Raw genomic sequence first — 21,880 nt, 5'->3', positions numbered from 1 at the left:
CCTGACCCCAGTCACAGCACTGTGTCTCTTTTGCACTATTATCAGTAGAAAGATTGGGGTTTCCTTCTAGTTGAATACTGCTTACTAATGGAGGGATGATTGAAAATTCTAATATTCTAGGCAGCATTCATAAAAGGAAGGCATCTAAAATATTTCTGATTTTTTGTGAATTGAAATGTCTTAAATAGTTAGCTTCAGACCAGGATCAACTAGGGGAATGTTACATCTAATACTTGTCCTGTATTCAAAAGGAACCATGATCTCCTAAAATTTCCCTTGGTGTCAGATGAATATTCAGTATTAACTGTGTGTTAGCAGGTCACATGGCCCTGTTTACTCTGCCAAAGTACACAAACACGGTCTTTTTACTGGTTGCTTTCCAAGGGCCATTAAGAAGGAAATTAATGTAGTAAAACAATAAATCTCAAAATGTAAGGGAAAGTACACTTTCCAATCATCTTGACTGGGTGAGAAATCACTTGCCCCACCATTAAGACACCAGCTTACTTGATGCCTTCTCTTGGACTCGATCTGTGAATCTCAGCTTCACTTGTGCAGAAGTTCTGAGAGTTTAAAGCCAGCCTTAGCCTTTCTTTTGTGACCCTCTCCAGGTGATCTTCAGCAGCACCTGCAGGCCATGTTCATATTACTCCGCCCTGAAGACAACATTAGGCTGGTAAGTGTTTTTGATTAATGAGCCTTAGAGTCAAAGCTGTTTTCCAAGGGAATGCCAAGAGACAAGTGCTCATTCAGCGGGTGTTTATTCAGCGCTCTGGTTCTAGCACCAGGCCTCTAGGGGAAGCTAAGAGGATGATGTGATTATTGGAGATGAGACTAGCACCTGTAAAACAAAGGCTACAAGGTCGTATCTGGTTGGTTGGTTTATTGGATGTTGTCCTTTGTTCTCAGAGAGGACCCAAATGACATCACTATGTTACAGTCAAGTTACAGTGCATCTGACTGTGGCTGAACAGACCAAGACGAGCTTGGAATGCTCTAGTACAAGTCGAGCAAGGCAGTATCTAACAAAATGCTAGAATATGTTACAAGTTGTGTGAATGGAATTCAGAGGAGGATCAAAGATGGTGGGTGGCAGGGTTGGAATAGGCAAGGCCTGCCTTTCTTATGGGAAGTGGGATCTCAGCTGGGTCTTGAAGGATGACTGTGGTTTAAATTATCTGAGGGAAAGAGAAAAAATCAGGAGTCAGGCCTAGCCTGAGCAAAGGCATGTATATGCTGAAGACAGTGAGAAGGTCTGGCTGATGAGATTGGGAGGGTTTGTCCAATAGGAAAAGTGGCATGGAACTGGGTTGCTGAGAATCTTGACAGGTCAGACTGGCTTCTTGTCTGCTACCAATCCCAGTTCGATGAACTGGGTTAATTTCATGGTTTCTCTTCTTGCCCTTTTTCAATTGGTGACCTTTCTGATACTTGAATTATACTTCCTGGGTATAAAAGTAATTTTGTACCCAAAATCAGGGTACAGTTATCAGGGGTGGGGAACCTACAGCCTCAAGACCACATATGGCCTTCTAGGTCCTCAAGTGTGGCACTTTGACTGAATGCAAACTTCATAGAACAAATCCCCTTAACTAAAGAATTTGTTGTGTAAAACTGTCAGAAAGGCTGTCAGTTTCCCACCCCGGATCAGATAAAGCAGTAGAGACAAACAGGAATTTGAAGTTATTTGATTCAGCAAATGCCCATTAAACAGATACCCTGTACAAGGCTTGTGATAAACACAGGAGATATAAAGAGAAGACATGACTTCTGCTCTCAAGAAAGGTCATAGGAGGTTAAGAGCTGAGAGGAACATTTTTGGTTCCTCATCCTCTTTCTGGTGCTTCAGTGTGGATGTTCCCCAAGGATCTGTCCTCGGCCTGTTTCTCCTTCTGTTCTTCCTCCTTGCTCCTGCCCACCATCTCTGAGGTATCAGTGCCGGTGATACCAAAGTCTCTGTGCCCAGGCTTGACTTCCCTTCCAGGTTCCAAGTTCCAGACCTTCGCATCCAGACATCTTTAGGTCCTCTCCACCTAGAGGTTCAGTCCACGCCTGACTCAACATGTCAGAACCTGAGCTCTTCTTCTTTTCTCCCTTAATCTGCTCCTCCCTTTAATTTTCTTTATTCCTGTTAGTTGTACCAGCAGTCTCCCAGTCTCCCTTTTGAATCCTGGTGTTACCTTTGCTTCTTCCCTTTCCCTCACCCCCTCCATCCTACCTCCATATGATCAGAGATTTAGAATTAGAAGGGCCCTTGAGTCCAATCCCTCATCATTTTACAGATGAAGAAGCTGAGGCCTATAGCAGAGAAATGACTGCCCAAGATCACACAAATAATAAGTGCCTGTGACGAGATTTGAACCCAGGCCTTCTAATTCCAAATCTAGTTCTCTGCCCACTGTACTATACTACCTCCTAACATCTCTTACATCCATCCCTTCCCACTGTTACCACCTTCATACAAACTCTCATTATCACCCATTTGGACTATTGCAATAGGATTGTCTACCTCCATTCCTATCCTTCCCTTAACCCTTTTGCCCCATGTAAAGTTGGAACTCCTCAGCCTATCCTTCAAGGACTTTTATGATCCAGATTCATCTCCTCTCATTCTTCTGGACATGTTCTCTGCTTCAGGCATAATTCTGGCTCCCCAGTAGGCATTGCAGCATCCCACAGTTTCCTTTGCCTAGCATGCCCACCCTTCCGTGGCAATTGAATTCCTACCTGTCCTTGAGAGTCCAGCTCCAGGACAACATGATCCCTGAAGCCTTCTCTGGGCCTTTCCTTATCTTTCCACCTTGTCATACTTAGCATGTCACAGTACAAAAAAATACTCGTCTCTGCTCATGTCTTAGCCCCAACCCACCCTCACTAGTCATGCAAGTTCCTTGAGAAAAGGGATGATGTCTTATCTAAATGGTGGGACAAAGTTCTGTACCTAGTATTCAGTTAGCCCAGATTGTTTTATCATTTAGTCCAGCCTTTTACCATTTTACAAGTAAGAAAACCAAGGCCACCAAAGGGAAAACTCCCCCAGGACCACCTATTAGTGGCAGAATCAGAGCTAGAGTTGATGGTTCAATCTTTGCTTTTCTTAGTGGACCTCCAAGGTCCCTTCAGGGTCTCTATGTATAAACCTGCAATCCTTAGAGTTGAACATGTGGTTTCAGCTGTTTAACGTTTTTTTAAATGAAATTTCTGAACTAACCCGGAATTTGAACATGACAAAGTTTTACAATTTTATTGAATTGTTAAATATGCAGTCATGTTGCAGACCATTAAGTGAGTCGTCTTCAAGCCAAAGCACTGGCTACATTGTATCACTTTTGACCAGTTAATGCTTCTTGTAGCTAAAAGGAGCTTTTTGTAGAGTCCAAGCAAAGCCCTTTGTTTTAGGTTAAATGAGGAATGTTAAAAGTGTCATCTTGGGACTTTGCATAAGGTTAAAAGTTGGAGTCAGCTGGAAGCTCCATTCTCTTATTTTCAGAATAACTCAACAATAAACAGAGACACCAATCCCCCCTCCCTTCTCACTTTTTTTCTTTCTGAAAGTGAGATTAGAAAGATGACAAGTGACTGGAATGAGGGCAGCCTTTTCCTTTTGCAGTGTGAATTCTTATGAAGAATGTACACTCTGAGCACATCATTGTTGGGCCACAACTTTCAAGTATCAATACAGAAAGTAGGCCTTTTAGATCAAGCCTAATAAGAATAAATAAGAAGAAAATTAAGACTTTTAGTAGCCCTTGGACTAACCTGTGGCCTCAATACTGGGTTACCATCTGTAAAAGCATGTTTTTAGCCCTTAGCTACAGCATCACTGTGTGATGTCAAGATAATGTCAAGAAGCAATGCTTTTAGAAGCAGGGTTTTTCAAAAACTGTTGAGATTATTTTTAGGATTCATTGATTTTAGATGCATCCAGGAGCCTTCATAAAGGTCAAAAAGGATTGGAAACTGGTATGTCCCTGTAAACTTGATCATTTTTTTCTGAAGGAAAGAATCTTCCAACTTTGTTTCATGTCTGAAGTCTGTTTAAATTGAGCTATAGATTTTGCTTTGTTGTTTGGCTGTTTGGAATTCAATATTTACCTACTATTGAACCTCTGACAGAGCAGGTGAGCCCCATGTCTAGACTTTGAGCCTTCATAATATAATTTTCCTTACAAGAAGTATTGTATACAAAGGTCCAATATAAACAAGGCTCTTTTTCTTAACAAAAAGGAATTGCAATTAAGGCAGAGTCCTAGCAAGCTCTAATGGAACATTTCTGATGCTAAGGGATGGTGGGGAGAGGCATTGGTAGTGAGAAGTTTGTCTTTTTATCAAAAAAAAGTTTTGTTGTAAAGGTAAATGCTTTTGGAGCATAGTAGTTGGTATATTTACCCAAAGTCAACATGCTAAGTGTAGTGTGGGAACGTTTAATATGCAGAGGGTGATGGCCAGATATTCTACATCTTTACCAAAACTGTACGCAAAAAACATGGCATTAAGCTGCAGTATGAGGGATTTATTGCCCAGACTCTTTAAATCCCTCCATACAAGTATGGTTACCACCCTGATCCTTATCTAGGGCCAGAAAAAATATGTATTTTGAATTATGAGTGAAAGAGGATTTTCTGCATTTATTTTATTGAAGTTTAAGTGAAAAAATAAAAGCAAGCCAAGTAAGATGTGAAACCAGAGCTAAGGTTGAAACTGATTGCTTCCCATGGACTTGGCGGCTCTGAAAGAAAGATGCTGAGCACCACCAGGCATCTCCAATGAACATGTACATATGCAATCAGTCACTCCTTCTGAGAAATAAAAGAGTTTCATATGGGCTGTTTCTCAGGTTCATTTGAAGGCTGTTGTGATGAAAATAAATTCTTTTAAAATTTCTCTGAATTCATCACAGCAGCCTTTTGTCAAGAAATTTTTCTCAGTCAATAGATACTTAGAGTATAACTGCTCTTTGGTGGAGAAGTCTGTCTGTGAAATTGGCTCATTTGAGAAAGGAGGCCCTCGGGCTTAAAGGCTTCTCAACAGGGAACAATATTGAATGTTAAAATGGTAACTATATCAAGGGAATTCAATTCATCAAGCACATGTGAGACCTGTCTTCACTGTTGGGGACCCAGAGACAAAAATGGCAGCTTCTGCCCTCAAAGAATTTACCTTGACTGAGAATGTTGTAACCTGGACACATAAGTAAAATAATTTGACGGTATTTTGTGGAGGGAAAGAGCCATGACCCACTGGAAGAATCAGGAATATGGTAATTTATCCTTGTACTGTACCTTGAAAGAAGAAAAGGATTCTAAGGAGGGAATCCATCCTAGGAAGGAAGATATAGGATAGTTGCAGGGGCTCCCATGGTGAAGTCACAAGAAAACCTGCCTGTCCTTGGAGTCAATAAGTTGTGTTCATGGTCCTGTTCTTAAACTGTTCTTAAGCTAGGTAAGACCACATGGACATTCAAGCATGGCCAAGTCTTCACTCTCTCACTTAGTAAAGGAGGACAGCAATCCTGGCACTACCAACTTGAGGTCATAGCTCTGAGTCTGGCAATATGAACTTGGGTCTTGTGAATATCAGTAGTTGGAAAGAGAAAATGCCAGCAGATTCATAATTTACTAAGACTCCATGGAAAGAAGGTGCATATATTAGAAGGCTCTGTCTCGGTGTCAGCTCTACATGTTGTCTGCCCTGTCCATGGGCTGCACAGAAGATTCTTCTCTTACCTGCTTTCAAATCAGGATCTCTCTAGTCTTATATTCCACATCACTTCCTGACCCTAAAGAAACTTGGAAGCTACTATGAATTCTAGGAAGTATTGGGCAAAGGATGTCTTTTAAAATTGCTTTTACTCAAATTGGCTTAGTGAAATAAATTAGATTATGTTAATCCTTTGGGGGTGGGCGGAGGTGGTAGCTGTAGGAGAATGCAGAAGCTGGATCCAGGGCAAGTTTTTTGTTGTTTGTATAGGCCTCTGCCTCTCAGGATTTGGAGTTTTAAATTAAATTAAAATTCTCCTCTCACACCTCTTAGAGGGTATCTAAATATAAAACATCATAGACTCCTCTTAGTAAAGACTCAGACAATGTTCTACATGCTGTCAAGAGAATTGTGATTAAATCCTAAGAAACGCAATAGTTTCAGTCTTTAATCCACCTAAAGGGCTTAGAACAGAATGGTCCTAGAAGCTCATCCCATCTCATGTTGATATACATACCTGGTACCTGTACCTTACCCATTGGGACAGCTAAGTCGCACAATGGATAGAGCACCAGGCCTGGAGTCATGAAGGCAGATCTCTCTAATTTCAAATCCAACCTCAGATACTTATGAGCTGTGTGTGATCCTGGACAAGTCCTTTAACCTGGTTTGCCTCAGTTTCCTCTTCTACGAAAATGAACTGGAAAAGCAAATGGCAAATCACTGCAGTATCTTTGCCAAGACAAATCTAAATGGAGTCACAAAGATTTGAATACAATTAAAAAAAGACTGAACCACAGAAACCTTACCTGTTGTACTAGTGGGTCCTTTGCTCTAGGGTTAGTGAACTTTCATTTGAATGTAATATGACCTGCCTTTTGATATATAATTAAAATATGCAAAGAAGACCCAAATACCAGAGGAGCTTTTTAAAAAAGTTCTTAGCTATCTAGGTAAGAAATATCAGATGTCATCATGAAATGTCTCTTACAAAGGACTTCCACACTTAACTTAGTAACTTGGATTGCCTCTAATTTTTTTCTAGAGATTCTTCCCCTGTATCAGTTTTGATTCAGTCACTTAATTGCTACCACTTGGTGTAAGAGGAGTGAGCAAGATGGTTATTCCTATGCCAGATGTGTTTTAAGAGTCCCAGCCAGAAACTCCCAGAGCTGGAATAGAATGAAAAGGTACACTGACATATTCAGGAAGCTAAACCTGATGGGGAAGAGGGTTCCCTTAATTTATGTTCAATTAGAGCTGACCAAGGCAAGCAAGAGTTCAAATATGTAACATCATTGAAATCTCATTTATTACAGTGTTCCAGTTTACCCTAATTGGGTTTCATGATGAAAATGATTGTAACTGCCTTGGAAGCTGTTCCCGAAGCCCTAAAATGCAAGAGGAACTATTGACCAGGCCTCCTGGGGCCCAGGTGCATTTCCATCTATGCCAGCCTCTGGCTGGGTATGAGTTGTGCCTTCCCTTAATTTGACCCTAGCATGCTAGGGCTGGCCTTCCGGTTTATTGGTGGTATTTTTTTGTTTATGTTGGTTTTTTTTAAATCTTAGTTCCTCTTGTCTTCTCTTAAGTGAATTACCATGATGTGGCTCTCTGGAACACACATTACTATTCTCCGTCTTGTAGACTTGGGAACACGAAACCAGTATTATGTTCTCATTGGGTCAACTCTTGTTAGAAACGTGTGTGTGTGCGCGTGCGTGCGGGTGCATGTGTAAGTATGTTGCTATTTGTGCTTCCCAGGCTTTTCTTAGGATGACATACTGGAGAAAAGAATTCCCCCATTTACTTCTCCAAATTCTATTGCTGTACCTATGTTTCTGTGGTCCTTAATCCCTATGCCCAGACATTTGGGCAGAGGCCAGGCCTGGTATGTTTTGAAAGATCTGAGTTCATTATTATGAGTACTCTGCAGACTGCAGCCCTGCCTTCCGTATCTTATCCCTTTCATGAGTTACCATGGCCAGAAAAATTCATCAAATGATGGCCAGTCTAGAGATTCCATAGAAATTCTAGAGATACTTGATTTGGCTCATCCTCAGATGATAGATACACATTCCATCACTGGGTTTGTACCCAGTCTTTCTGGGTTGGTGTGACCTACCCAACCTTGTGTTTGGGAAACCCTTCAAGAAACCAGAGTCACTTGTTGGCCTCTAGTAGGGCATCACAGCAAAACTCCAGTAGAAGGTAGTGTGACTAGCACACACCGGGCAAGAGATGACCTAGTGAAAGTTGGTTCTGAGAAATTCCAGATGTAATTTCACTCTCCTGAGCACAATCAAAAGAGAGAATATTAAGTGCCTATTATATTCTGCACAGTACCTAGCACTGTGCTAAGTACTGGGGATATGAAGAAAGGCACAATCTCAGGAAGCTACCATCTGATGAGGAGAAAACATGTAAAAACTTTGTACAAACAAAGTTTGCCAGATAAATTAGAGCTCAACAGAGGAGCCCATAGAAGACTTTCTGTAGAAGATAGGGATTTTAGCTAGGGGTCGAAGGAAACCAAGAGGTAGAGATGAGGAGAGAACATTCCATGTATGAGGGACTGCCAGTGAAGATGCCCCAGCTGGATGATAGAGTGTTTTGGTTGTGGAATAGCCAGGAGGCTGATACTGGACTGGAGAGTACTGGCAGGGAGTAGGGGGAAGGTGGGAAGAGCAAGTTAGGAAGGGCATTGAATGCTCAAACAGACAATCTTCTACTTGATACTGGAGGTGATAGGGGAGCCACTAGAGTTTATTGAGGAGTGTGTGTGTGTGTGTGTGTGTGTGTGTGTGTGTGTGTGTGTGTGTGAGAGAGAGAGAGAGATTGACTGACAGACAGACATGATCAGACCTGCATTTTAGGAAGATTTGGCAGCTGAGTGGAAGATGCACTGTGATAGGGAGAGACTTGAGGCAGGAAGACCTCCCTCCAAGGAAATTGTTGCAGTAGCCAAGGTATGAGGTGATGAGAACCTACACCATGGCGGTGGCAGTGATAGAGCAAAAAGCGGGGTGTATTTGAGAGATTATATGAAGTTAAAATTCACAGACCTTGGCAATGAAAGAGAATATGGAGTCGGGAATGACACGGAGGTCTACAGCCTAGGAGGATGATGGTACCCTCAGCAGTAATGGGGGAGGGAGGCAGGGTTTGGAAAGAAAAATGAGTTCCATTTTGGACATGTTGAGTTGGAGAAGTCTACAGGATAGCCAGTTTAAGATGTCTAATAGACAGCTGGAGAGATGATACCAGAGTCAGAAGAGAGGCTAAGGCTGGAGAAGTAGATCTGAAAACTGTCAGCATAAAGATGAAAATTGAATCCATGGAAACTGATGAGATCACTGAATGAAATAGTCCAGAGGAAGAGCCCAAGACTGAGTCCTGTGGGACACCCATGGTTAGTGAGCAGGACCTAGAGAAAGTTCCAGCAAAGGAGACTAAGGAATGGTCAGAGAGGAAGGAGGAGGACCAGGAGAGAGGTGTGTCCCAAACACCTAGAGAGAAGAAGGTGATGGAAAAGGTCAAAAGGGGTGAAGACTGAGAAAAGACCATCAGGTTTGTCAATGAAGAGATCATTAGTAACTTTGGAGAGAGCAGTTTTGATGGAATTATGAGGTCACTATTGGACAAGGACCTGATAGAAATGTAACCAGAAAATCTATTATAAATTCCTATTTAAACAGAAGTGAAGGCCTGCAATATGGCTGTAGTTCTGTCTCTAAGTTCCTTTGGTTTGTGTTAACCTTACAGGCTGTGAGATTGGAAAGCACATACCAGAATCGCACGAGATATATGGTGGTAGTTTCAACCAATGGCAGGCAAGATACTGAAGAAAGTATTGTCCTCGGGATGGATTTCTCCTCTAATGACAGGTACGGTGCTGAGCACAAAGAAACTCCTTTTTAAATAACTTTTGCATTTGGTATTGAAATAGGCATCCTCATGCATAATATGACTGGAATGGGGGGGGGGGTCCTAGACACCAAGTTTGAAGAGAAATGAGGCAGTGAAACCCAACAATGTCATCCTTCCCCTTCTCTTCCCCCATCCTCCTTCCCCCACTATAAAGAACAACTATTAACCAGTTAATTCATGTTCCTAGGGAAAGTCAGTTAGTCAGTTGTCTCCTTATCTTCATCAGTTAGAGTTTAGTTTAGTTGGGCCACCAAATTGCTCATCAGGCCTGACTCCTCAGTATCTCCTGAGTGAATTATGCAGAATCTCATCTGGGGTGTTTACCTGTGGTCGTAAGCTGTGGTGTTTCCAAGCCTTATATTCTTTGTCATCTACCTCTGTATTTAAGAAAACTGTGGATCCCTGAGGCACATCTGAATTCAGTTCTGTTCAGAAAACATTTGTTAATAAGAGGCTTGCCCCTACACTTTTGTTGGACCTAAACAGGATGTTAAATCTTGAAACTGAAGCCATCACATATCTCTTTGGCCTGTGCTGCTTTTTGTTGCTAAGGTTTAGTACTTTCCTTTTTTCCATTTCATTTTCTGGAGAAGCCTTGGTGGGGGAAGACTGTGGAATGTGGCTGCTAAGCAAATCTTTGCTGTCCAGATAATAAGCCTCAGGAAATCCTGCCAGGTGTCTCAGCACACAGACTTCCTGGTTTGAAACTAGAGTGGAACTCAGCGCCTGCTGGGGGTGGGACCCAGACCCCAGGAGAGTACTGCCACCCAGTGAGCTCAACTAAGGCGTCTGGAAACCAATGTCTCACTATTTCCCCCAAAAGCATTGGTTTATAAACTTTTCATTCCAGAGTTAGTCCCGGAGATTCCCAGTTATCCCCCGCAGCATTGGACTCAGTTTGGAAGTTGTTGGGGATCACCAGAAACACACAGCTGTGATGGTTCCCTTGTTTATTGTGCATTACCTTTACTTTCATGCTGGAATTTATACAGGGGTTTTTAACCACCTCTGAGCCGCTTTCTCCCATTCAGGTTTAAGAAGGGAGAAGCATTTTCACCTTTTGTGTGGTTTGGGCAAGTCAGCCAGTAGTTGTCCTGTCCACCTCTCCCTTTCACACAATCATAGAACTCAGGGATGAGGGTTTCACAACCCTCTCTGGCTCTCCAGTTCTCCCTTTGTTTAGATTCCCCCCAACCTGGGGAGCTCTCTGCAAAGACCATCTCTGCAAAGTTAAAAGCACCTTCTTTCCCAGGCTGATTTGGTTTCCTGTCACCAGAGTCTAAAGGGATTAGTTGTGCCAGCTCCTCTTGGCCAGAGAGAGAAAGCAGTCCAGGGTCAAACCCTATCTCTGTGATGTGGTCCTGAACTTTGGCACTGCTCATAAGGAGGGCTCACTGACTTGTGCTCAGTGCATCATTTCTTTCCTCTGGCTGTAACGGTATTGCCAGAACCACACCTAAGAGCCACTGTTAACAAGTGCAAACTTCTCTGTTCTCTGAGAGCAGACAGGACATGAGAGGAGCTGGGAATAGCTGTGTTCTCTGTGCTTCTTGTGTCTCAGGCATGTCTAGTGCTCCCTAGACACCAGAGAACTAAGACTAGGGCTCCAGGTCAGGCCAGCTCCATGTTCATCTAAACTCCTGATAAAAGAATTCACATCATGGTGTGGACTGTTAGGTGAAAGCATGAAGCTTTCAGATATTTTTTAGCTGAATTTAGAAGGCTGCTAGTCTAGGCTGGAAGTGTGAAACTCAAATAGAAACAGATCCTGGTATATTGACTTGGAAAACCACGAATTAACACTATCAGTGTTGGGCTGTATTTTTATTGATTTTGTTAAACATTTCCTAATTACATTTGAATCTGGTTCTAGCTGCATGGAGTTTCACCCCTCCTGGCTAGGATGTGGCATCCCTAAAAAGTCCTTTAGGGTTGTGTCAGCAAATTAATTTCATCTACATTCGAGTTAATTGAGAGTTACGTTGAATTTCAGCCACTTAAAATTATTTTTAAAATGCAATATAGCCTTGGTTTCTAAATGGCACTGCTCCAAATAGGGCTTCAGGGGAACAAACCTGTAGAGTTTCAGGGTTGTTAGATTGCTTTCTTGTTAACTAGGAAATGAAGCCAAAGACCTGAGCCTTAGGAGGAAAGCTAGATTTTACCGTCCCAGCATATTTTAAGTCAAGCTTCAGTTTCTTATGGGTTCCTCCTTCCCAGCATAACAAGCTCACTCACCTAAAGTAAATTCTAGAGACTGAGAATTCACTCAGATGTTCTCAGAGAGATCTCTCTTCCTCTCATATCCCTCTGTCACATTCAGGCTCCAAGCCTCTGCATCTTCTGCCATAGCTCCTTAAGCTCTAGGGACCTTAATATTTATAGCACAAGTTATGTGTTGCTAGGGACCCTGCTAAGTAATCACTAAAAAAGATACACTAAAAATAATCCCCCTCTACCTTGGGAAGCCATTTTCAAAACACATTTTCCATGAGCTCATCCCATTTAGGCAACAGAAATAGTGATGAGGCTGTTTCTCTCCTGTAGTCTGGCCTGGTAGCCTTGCCTCTGTGTAGCTGATTCTAATGTGAGTAAGTTGTTCCAATCTTGATTTGAATCTCATGAGCTCTGGAATCAGTGGTGGTGGTGTTGAGTAACGCCTGGGGCAGTGAGTACAAGGGAAAACATTAGCTGGACCGAGGCAGCCAGACCTTCGTGAGCCACACTGCAGCGGGGACAGGTGTAAGGTTCCTCACTTTCGTCACTTGGTTTTTAAGCAGGTTGATCACACACACAGACACACACACACACACCTCTCTTACCTTTGTTTAGGACTTTTAATTTATTAAAGAATAAGTCCCCATCTCTTTTAGATAAATTATCTCTAAGCACCCACAGCAGCACAGAATTCTTCTTAAGCCAAGGGGGTGTAGGGCAGTTATGGAGAGATTAGCCCACCACAGACAGGGTTTGAGATCTCCCTCCCAAAAGCTTAGAGGCGATCACACTGGAACAGTATTTGGTGGCTCCCCCCTGTCTGGAGAACCCATGTTGTTAATGATCCAAGCACAGGCTAAGAGTTAGGATCTTTTAGCTGTCGGCCCCGGCCTGCTCATTAATGTAGCATTAGGTCCCTGAGGCCAGTTGCTTAATCTGTGTCTATAAAATAGAGATGATGATACCTTTCTGGAAGGTTGCCTGTATTCATCAGCCTCAGACACCATACATGGGCTTTACTTTTCATTGCTGACATTCTTACCAAGTTTCAGTAATAGCAGCGATTTCATGGCTCCTTACTATCCACACCTGGCTTCCCAAATGTTCTAAAGTTTTCTTTGTGTACGTTGTGTTACTCTGCCCCCATCCCTAGTGGTACCCGGCCTCTCCTCTGCTTTGGTGTTCCTTTCAGCTGCCATGCTCCGTATGCTTCCTGGTATTAGACATGGCAGACTCGGAGGCGCTCAGTCAACATAAATGAAGACAGCCCTCAGAGCTCACTGGGAAATGTGTAATCTAGTAGTTTCTCTTCCTTGTTGGATGAATTTTTGAAAACTGACTGTGCTTTGAAATAGCAGGAAATGACTGAGTCTCTTGTTCCCACAGTAGCACATGTACCATGGGTCTGGTCCTGCCTCTCTGGAGTGACACCCTTATTCATTTGGATGGCGATGGGTAAGAGCTTCCCCTTTTCATTGTACCCATGGGTGGGGTTCCATCACATTCACTCATCTGAATGGGAGGCCCATTATACTCGTAGGCCAAAAGCTCAATAAGTCCTTTTAAAACATGCTTTGTAAGATAGTGGGAAAAAAGTACCACTTTCCAGTTTCTTCAATTCCTGGGCTTCTAGACCAAAGGTTAGGCATTGTATCCATGTAGTCCTTGCAAGTCTCAAAGCAAGAAAAAGCCACTCAAATGGCCAGAAATTAACTCAGAGCTTGAGCGATTTGCAGTAGCCCAGAGGATGATGCATTCTCTGTGTTGCCTCTCTGCCAGCTGTTGCCCTACTGCGTAACATTCTTCCTGTGCCAGCAGTGACCCCAGGGTTATTAGAGGCTGTCCTAATAACAGGAAGCAAGAGACCAAGCTGTTGGCAGCAGATCCCAATGCCAGAGTTCAGTTTCTGCATCTTAGGGGTCTTCCAAATTGTAATGCACACCAGGACAGTTTGTCCACCCCTACAGCTGGAAATCTCTGTTGATTGAACGCCCTGCCCTGAATTGATAAGAGATTCCAGTTATTTCTCATAGCATATAAAAACCAGCCACAATCATTCCTGTGATAAACTTTTCACTCAAGCATTAGACTGTGGTGGGTTTCCATGCAAGTGCTTGACATCCCTTCTGCAACACCAGCTGTGCCAGGGTGGGAGAGAGCCTAGAAAAAACACTGTAGGAGTAACCCCTTCTGACTGATGGCGTTTGTTTTATTCTGTTTTCTCCTTAGCGGGTTCAGCGTTTCAACGGATAACAGAGTTCACATATTCAAACCTGTGTCTGTGCAGGCAATGTGGTAAGATGTCTTTTTAAATATCTGTTCATGTGCTCTTGAGAGAGAGGCTGTGAGGAAGGGGCATTTGACATGGCATCAGACCATGTAAATGCTTATCTTCCAGTGATGTGTGTGATCTCCTGGTCTGGCTGGTATGTTGAATGGTGAGCCAGCAACCACCAATGCAGCATCAAATCAGTGGCCCAAGGTCTGGACCCCAGGTCTCCTGGCCTCCTAGTCCAGTGCTCTGCCACAGCACCATTCCTACTAGCCAATTAGCCTTCAGGTTTCAGGGCAGAGAGAAAATCAGGCAGTGCATTTTCCTGAAGTATATATTGTAGATAAAGTAGGCCCTTTGAACACCCATTCACTGCACCTTTGAACTTTTCTTCTTTGCTTGAGAGATAGCTGGTGGCAGTGGATGGAGTGTCAGGCCTATAGTCAGGAAGCTCTGAGTTCATATCTGGCCCATGTGAATCCTGGACCTCTGATTGCCTCAGTTTCCCCAGCTGTAAAATGAAGATAGTAATAGCCTCCTAAGGTTGTTGTGGGGATTAAATGAGTTAACATTTATACAAAGTACTTGGCACAGTGCCTGGCACATAGTAGGCACTGTATACATGTTTATTCTCTTTCCTTCCCCTTCTAAACCTTAAGTATCTACTGACATAAATAAATCTAGATTTATGCAATTGAAAACTGTAGCTTTTGAAAATTAGACCATCCCTGACTAGTATCCTGAAGGAACTCCTTTCTTGTTATTCCATGTTTTCCAAAAAATAAGAGTGTGGCTTGGTTGTGTTGTGAGTTAATCCCAGAGTGGAAGGACATCCCTCTCACTTCCTTTCCAGGCCCCTACCTGCCCTCTGGTGGAAACACTGATGACCAAGTGGGTGGGGGGGGTGGGACGGGGAGCCAAGTAAGAAACCAGAGCCTCAGAAACAGACCTGTGTGCCCCAGTTGGCTGTTATCAGGTGATTAGGGGAAAGGACTGATCTGAACCATTCATAGTCTTATCACTTCGTGCAGTAATTGAGGCACAGGACACAGTTTCAGGGCCTGTGTTTGTAGCTGATTCTCAGATTCAAAGGAATTCATGAGGATTCATCTCCTGGAGTACACATGACCTGCTCTGACTGGTGCCTGATCCACCCTTAGGTACCAGACAGAGCCAAGTAACAGGACTCTGCTGGAAGACCCCAGCAACAGATGCATTTTCAGCCTAATTGTTGGAGTGCACAAAGCTGCATTCTTTCTCTGGACCCTGTGGATTCAATTAGCAACCTTAGGTCAGGCTTTGATGTCCTGTAGTAGACTGGCTGGCCTGAGCCCTTGTGGCTTTTTGGAGAGAGGCCTTTCTTGGTTTGCTACATTAACTGATTTCTAAATCAAAGTTTCATGTTCGCAGAAGTGTTTACTGTAACGAGAAGGTAGCTGTAGCAGCTTCCCAGAATTCAGGTACATCCCATCTGACGTGTACTTAAAGTAGCCAGCACCTGGAAGGGCCCCAGAGGGGATGTTGCACCAGAGTTGGTGGTTTAGGTTTTAAGTACATGCTCTGGGGTTCAAGAAACATACCTCGTAGAACCTGCAATTATCTTATTACTGTCAGCAAGAACTCTACTGGGAGTCAGGGCAACTGACATGGCTTTACTGAAATTCTCTAATACTTGAGCTTCGCCTTTTGTAACTAAAATGGGCTTCCTAACTCCGTTTGTAAGTAGAAATCTGCTTCCCCTCTGAAAATGGATTGGCCCCAAAAGTCTGAGCTAGTTAGTGGTATTGTGCTCCCCCTCTTGGGAGAGAGACATGGCTACCTGACCAAGAAGATATTTCTGAGCTGCAGAATCCCAGGACCATCTTGTTAACTGGCTGAAATTCTCCTCTCTCTGTCAGATTTGACTTTCTGGGTCCTGAATCAGCAAGTTTAATGGCTGTTCAGAAACACCAGAGCTATCCTTCTGAAGTAATTCAAATATGTGTAGGAGGTTTAAAGAAGGTAGCAACCATGAGAACTCTCTTGGAGGCCAATGCTTCCTGATAATGCCCAGGGTAATCCTCATGACTTGAGGACTTGAATGGGATCTCTTCAGAACACAACATGTCAGTATCTCAGGAATCAAGGGGACACCATGTTGGAGCAAGATTCTGAGTAAGTGGGAAACATCCATTGTCCCCTAGTCATTAAATCATCAAATATCTTTAGTTCAGCGATGGCCCGACTGTGAAATTGGACCGCACTAAGGTACCACATGCTTTGTGGATACTCGGGCCAGATTCATCAAGGATGAGTAATGCATCACTCCCTTCCACAAGGAGAATAAAACTGAAAAGATAGGGCATTGGGGTAGCTAAAGTCGTGATGGAGTCTTTATAGTCAGAATACAAAAAATATCCAATGATGTAGTGAGATGGTGTTTTTAAGTAACAATTTCTTCAAGGTTTAAAAGCTGATAGTGAAAGATATTGGGCAAATGATACAGAAATCATGCCTGCAAAAAAATCAGCTGAAGGAGCTGAAAGTATTTAAACTGGGGAGAAGACTTAGGGTGAACGTGGTCTCTGGTTTTCAGTGTTGCTGCTGCTGTCCTATGGAAGTGGGATTAGGCATATGCTACTTGGCTCCAGAAAGCAGAACTAAGCACATTGGGTTGACGTTGTAGAGATACAGATGATTTGGGCTTAACATAAGGAAGACAGACCTTCCTCACCATGAGAGCTGGTAAGGAATTCTTTGTCCCTGGAAGCTGGAGGAGCATTTGTCAGGAATGATGAAGGAGGAATCCTTCAGATGGGGTTGGGTTGGCAGTCACTGCAGGTTTTTTGGATCTAGGATTTGGTGAAATAAAGTTGACTAAATTATGGTTTATGTGAATAATCTCTCCTTTCAGTCAACCTCAAGCCTGTGAGTGCTCATGTTCCAATGTCTTTCAGGTCTGCATTACAGAGTTTACATAAAGCGTGTGAAGTGGCCAGAAGTCATAACTATTACCCAGGCAGCCTATTCCTTACCTGGGTCAGTTATTATGAGAGCCATATCAACTCCGACCAGTCATCGGTCAATGAATGGAACGCCATGCGAGATGTGCAGTCCCACCGGCCGGATTCACCAGCTCTCTTTACAGATATGTGAGTTCTCAGCTGGTTAACAACTAACTAACCAGCTGTCATATTCTCAGCCTCATTTGTGTCCTTGACCTCTTGGACAATCTGCTGAAACCTGTGGAGCAACGGTTTCTCACAATAATATATTTAAATGCATAAAATAAAATACACAGGGTTACAAATATTGAAATGCCATGATAAAAAATATTTTAAAAAAAAACACAAAGACCGCAGGTTAATAACCTCTTTGTTAGAGTATTATCATAAACCAGTTAGTCTGTGCTTTAGGCAAATTGACAGTATAAGGCAGAAGGTATACATAACACCTATCCTGCCCACCTCAAGAGGTTTAATGTTTTTCTCTCCCCTGCAGTAACACTAATGAGCTGTCTTATTGTGCAGCATAGATTCTCAGCAACCTAGAAACTTACTCCATAAACTCAGTACCAAAAAGTTTAATTCTTTGATGTACAGCAAATATAGAGTTTGTGATTATTCAAAAAGAGATTAGGCTTAAATTTACTTGTATGCTTGTATGTGCAGTGGGAGTTGATAACAATGATTGTAGACAAATATTTGCATTACTTAGTTTTCAAATGATACAGAGACACATTTATATAAAATAGGGTTATTTTCACTATAAATCATTCTCTTTGTTCATTATTAGTAGACATCTGTCCGCAGCCAACCTTTAGCCTATTTTAAGTTACTATTTGAAAAAAAAATAAATTTCATTTAATTCTGTATTTTAAACTTCAGACTGACCTTTCTCCCATTAAGTACAAATCAGAAATTGCAATTGATTGTAGGAAGCACTAGGCATGTTAAAATGTTTCTCTGATGCACCCTGAGTTGGATCAAGGCCCAAGGTAGAGCTAATGTTTATTTCCTTTATAGGTCAGTGTGTTGAAGTTTTGTATTAATATTTTGAGAGCTTTTTCAGACTTAGTTCCTGACAAGAAAATTAATCAGGATATTTACTTACTCTAAATTGATCTTTGTGGGTTTGTTAAGTGCTCTGTGGATGAGGGTTAGTGGCTCTTTGGCCTTGTGGATAGGATTCACCCTTGAGTTCCTATAATCATACCAAAATAGCTCACCACTAGAGAAGACCTGATTAGAATAAAAACCTGTGCTTGATTTTCACTGGAAGAAAAACTGAAAACTCTAAGAATTTTAGAATAATTGTAGATAGATAAAATTATATGTAGGAGTCATGTTCTTAGTTGATGAGTTGGGGACCAATAAGCAGTTAGGGAGGGGAGTGTTTCTGAAAGTTACTGAAATTCTAGAGTAGTCTGTGACCAAGGCTTTGCTCACCCAGAGGTATTAGTTGTAAACCAGGCAATATGCCCCTCCAGTGAGTATAGACTTGGAGTCAAAGGCTGGGGAATCGGGAATAGGGAGGCAGACCTAGAACTTCATCAATGATTCTCTTGTCTTAGCGTTTTTGTTTAGCAGAACTTAGAGCCGTCAATGAGGAGATTGTTTGAAAAAGCCACATGGAATGTCTATAACTCTTCAGCCTCAGGTTTAACGGCTTCCACACCTACCTTTCCCATCTTTTGTCCTATGTCAGTCAAATTGCCCTATTTCTATACCTTTGTACAGATGGTCCTCCCTGCCTGAAATACATCCTCTCCTCACCACTGTCTCTTAGAATCCCTCTCTTCCTACAAAGCACAGCTCATGTGCCACCTACAGGAGACTTTTCCCCTTTTCTCCCCCTGCCCCATATTTCTCTCTCTCTCCCTCCCCCCTCCCCTCTCTCTCCCTCTCTCTACCTCCCTCCCCTCTTCTTCTCCTTCCCTCTCCCCACCTGTGTCTATCTGTCTCTTTCTCCTTCCTTCCCTCCCCAACACACACTGAGTTATTAGAACTTTTTCCTTTTTGAAATTACTTTGTCATTACTTCTCCATGTAAGTGCTGTCCCATTAGTAAAAAGCTCCTCAAGGGCAGGGGATAGTTCATTTTGTATTTGTTTCCCCTTTGCCCAACTCAGAGTCCCCATATGTTAAATACTTTTGAGTTGAACTGAACTGGGATCCATCCTCTTGAGCCTTTTGCTGTATGTAATCTGTGTTTGACATCACCTGATGTCGCAGTTCTCAGTTAGGGTCTCCAAGGTCCACATCTGCCTTGAGCTGCAGCTTGTATTTCCTTGCCATTAAGAACATATTTTAAAACCTAAAATAACTCCCATTTGCCTTCCTAAAACCCCAAGCTAAATGGAAAAGCCTATCACTAAAGTCACATTTTAGCTACCTCTGTACCCTGAACCCTCCTAGAAAAGTATTCTTAGGAAACAAAGATCATGGATGTCAGCACTCATGTGAGCACTTCCGTCACATACACCTGAGCTTGGCTCTTCCTCAGGGAAAGCCAAGAAGCATAAAGCAGGAGGTTACTGAGTCTGGACATCCCACCAGGCCATCCACACCAAAACCCAAGGCTTCAATAAGAAAAAGAAGCTACTGGCTGGCACGTGCTGTTCTCTCCTGTTTGTCCTCATCGACTTTGTCTAGAGAAAAATCAGAGAGGGAGGTTCAGAATTTTAGTGATGAACTACTCCATGGAGAGTAGTACTCCATTGCTGAGTGTCAGAGAAAGAGCCATCAGCCCACAGGTTCCATGGGAAACTTAAGAGCTGGAGTGAGAGGAAGCCCATAGTTGTGGGCGGAGAGCGTCCATCTTCAGAGATTATTAAAGCTATTTTTATAGCCAGTGATAAGGCTGTCAGCAGCAAGAGTGGGCAACATGCCTAAGGGCTTAGTCCTTTTCCATTTCCATGTAAGGACGAATCCAGCTGATACCTTTCTTGGATAGGTGGGGAGGAAAGACAAAACAGAGCAAGCCACTGCATCTGGGTCCCTCCAGTGCAACACAGTGTAAAAGAGCATCGCTGTGTTATGGCACAAGGCACAGTCAGCAACTGGAGACCCACTTCCCTAGTCAGAGTTTCAAGCATAATTTTATTTAATAATAAGAAGAGGGATTTCCCAAAGTACAGGCCTAACCCTGTCATTTCTCTCTTCTCAAGAAGCTCCATTGGCTCCCTGGCTCCTCCAGGAGCAAGTGCACAATACTCTATTGACATTCAAAGCCTTTCCCAACATGCCCTTTCCTACCTTTCCAGTCTTATAAATTCCTTCCTGACATATCCTCTTCTGTCTAGTGACACCAGCCTCCTGGCTCTTCCATGAACAAGACTATCTTCTCAGCTCTTGGCATTTTCTCTGGCTGTCCCCCATTCCTGGAACACTCTCCCTCATCTCTGCCTGCTGCTTTCTGGGCTTCCTTTAGGTTCCAACCAAAATCCCATCCCCTACAGGAAACCTTTCCTGACCCCTCTTAATTCTAGTGCCTTCCCACTCATTTCCTATTTATCCTGAATATAGCTTGATTGTATATGCTTGTTTCCTTGTTGTCTCCCCCATTAGATTGTGAGCTTCTTGAGGGCAGGTACTGTCTTTTGCCTCTTTTTGGACCCTCAGGACTTAACACAATGCCTGGCACATAATAAAAACTTAGTAAGTGTTTGTTGACTTTTTAAGTGGGCAAGAAATCCAAAGGAATTCAATAATTTTGTTCAAGTTCAGGCTCACCTAGATTGAAAATTAGCCATATTCTTCTGGGAGCTGATATTGGAGAGAAAAACTGGGTTCAGGGCCCAATTCTGACACTGATTGGCAGTGTGAAGGTGGACAAATCAGGTGACCTCTCAGAGTCTCCATGTCTTCACAGAAAAATAATGTTTTTAATCTCTACCTCTGAGATCTGTTGTCAGGAAAGAACTTTGTAAAACACGAAGGGCTGAATGTCACTTGTTACTGCACTCATCTCAAACTATTGTGTAAGCATCTGGGACATATCTTGATGACCTGGTTCCTGAACTTCATTCCTAGACAGAGAATGAATCTAAGATCATAGATTTAGCATTGGAAGAAACCACAGAAATGATCTAGTCCAAATTATCTAATCTGGTTCTTCATCTAAAGTGAGGCCAGAAAGGTGAAGCGGCTTCACCAGCAGTGAATAGCTAAGGCAGAATCTGAACCTAGGAGACAGCTGTGGTGTTCCTAACTGGCGTGGGCAACAAGGCCTTCCCATCTCCCCTAGAACCATTGAGAGGTCTGTGCAAAAGCCATCCAAGATAGTGGAGAACACCAGATGTTACCCTGTGGGTCAGACTCAGAATCTAGGCGCAGAAGAAGATTTGGGGACTAGGAAGAACAGTGGGAGCCTATGATATCCTCACATGTATTCCCCCAGTGTCCAGAAGGTCTTTTTTGTCTTGGTTTTCCATTCTTCTGCCCTCCCTTGGTTCTCCTCCTCTTTGACCACTCCTGAGTCTCCTTTGCTGCAGATTCGTTCTAGCACATTCCCCAGTTCAGGAGGCTGAAGGCTCTGTCTTGAGCAGTCTCCTCTTTTCTTTCTATACTTGGTGATCTCATCACTCTCGTGGTTCTATTATTATCTCCCTACAGATGACTCCCAGCTGAGTCTCCTGGGCCATAATTCCTCAGCAACAAATGCCTATTAGACATTTGGAATTGGAGATCTCCTCGGTCTCTCCAATTCAGTATGTCCAAAGCAGAGCTTATTCTCTGTTTGGAGTCTCCCAGATTCACCTTTCTTCCAAACTTCCCTGTTA

General features: G+C 42.9%; 1 protein-coding gene across 7 annotated transcripts in view; it reads left to right on the top strand.

Moving 5' to 3' along the window:
- Window positions 1-21,880, top strand: part of SSH2 (slingshot protein phosphatase 2) — a 253,143-nt gene that overhangs the window by 200,036 nt on the left and 31,227 nt on the right. For 5 of the 7 annotated variants that reach the window (XM_072639857.1, XM_072639861.1, XM_072639855.1 and 2 more), the window contains 5 exons: window positions 612-676; window positions 9,466-9,587; window positions 13,234-13,302; window positions 14,077-14,142; window positions 17,056-17,250. In XM_072639857.1, the coding sequence (XP_072495958.1) occupies window positions 612-676; window positions 9,466-9,587; window positions 13,234-13,302; window positions 14,077-14,142; window positions 17,056-17,250 (517 nt within the window). Of the gene's footprint in view, window positions 1-611; window positions 677-9,465; window positions 9,588-13,233; window positions 13,303-14,076; window positions 14,143-16,756; window positions 16,844-17,055; window positions 17,251-21,880 lie in introns of those variants that run through there. The other 2 variants (XM_072639856.1, XM_072639862.1) reach the window with 2 other exon arrangements.

Source organism: Notamacropus eugenii, chromosome 2 (genome assembly GCF_028372415.1).
Source record: "Notamacropus eugenii isolate mMacEug1 chromosome 2, mMacEug1.pri_v2, whole genome shotgun sequence".
Taxonomy (NCBI): domain Eukaryota; kingdom Metazoa; phylum Chordata; class Mammalia; order Diprotodontia; family Macropodidae; genus Notamacropus; species Notamacropus eugenii.
The sequence above is the reverse complement of the archived record's forward strand: the minus strand, read 5'-3'. Positions and strand labels throughout refer to the sequence as shown.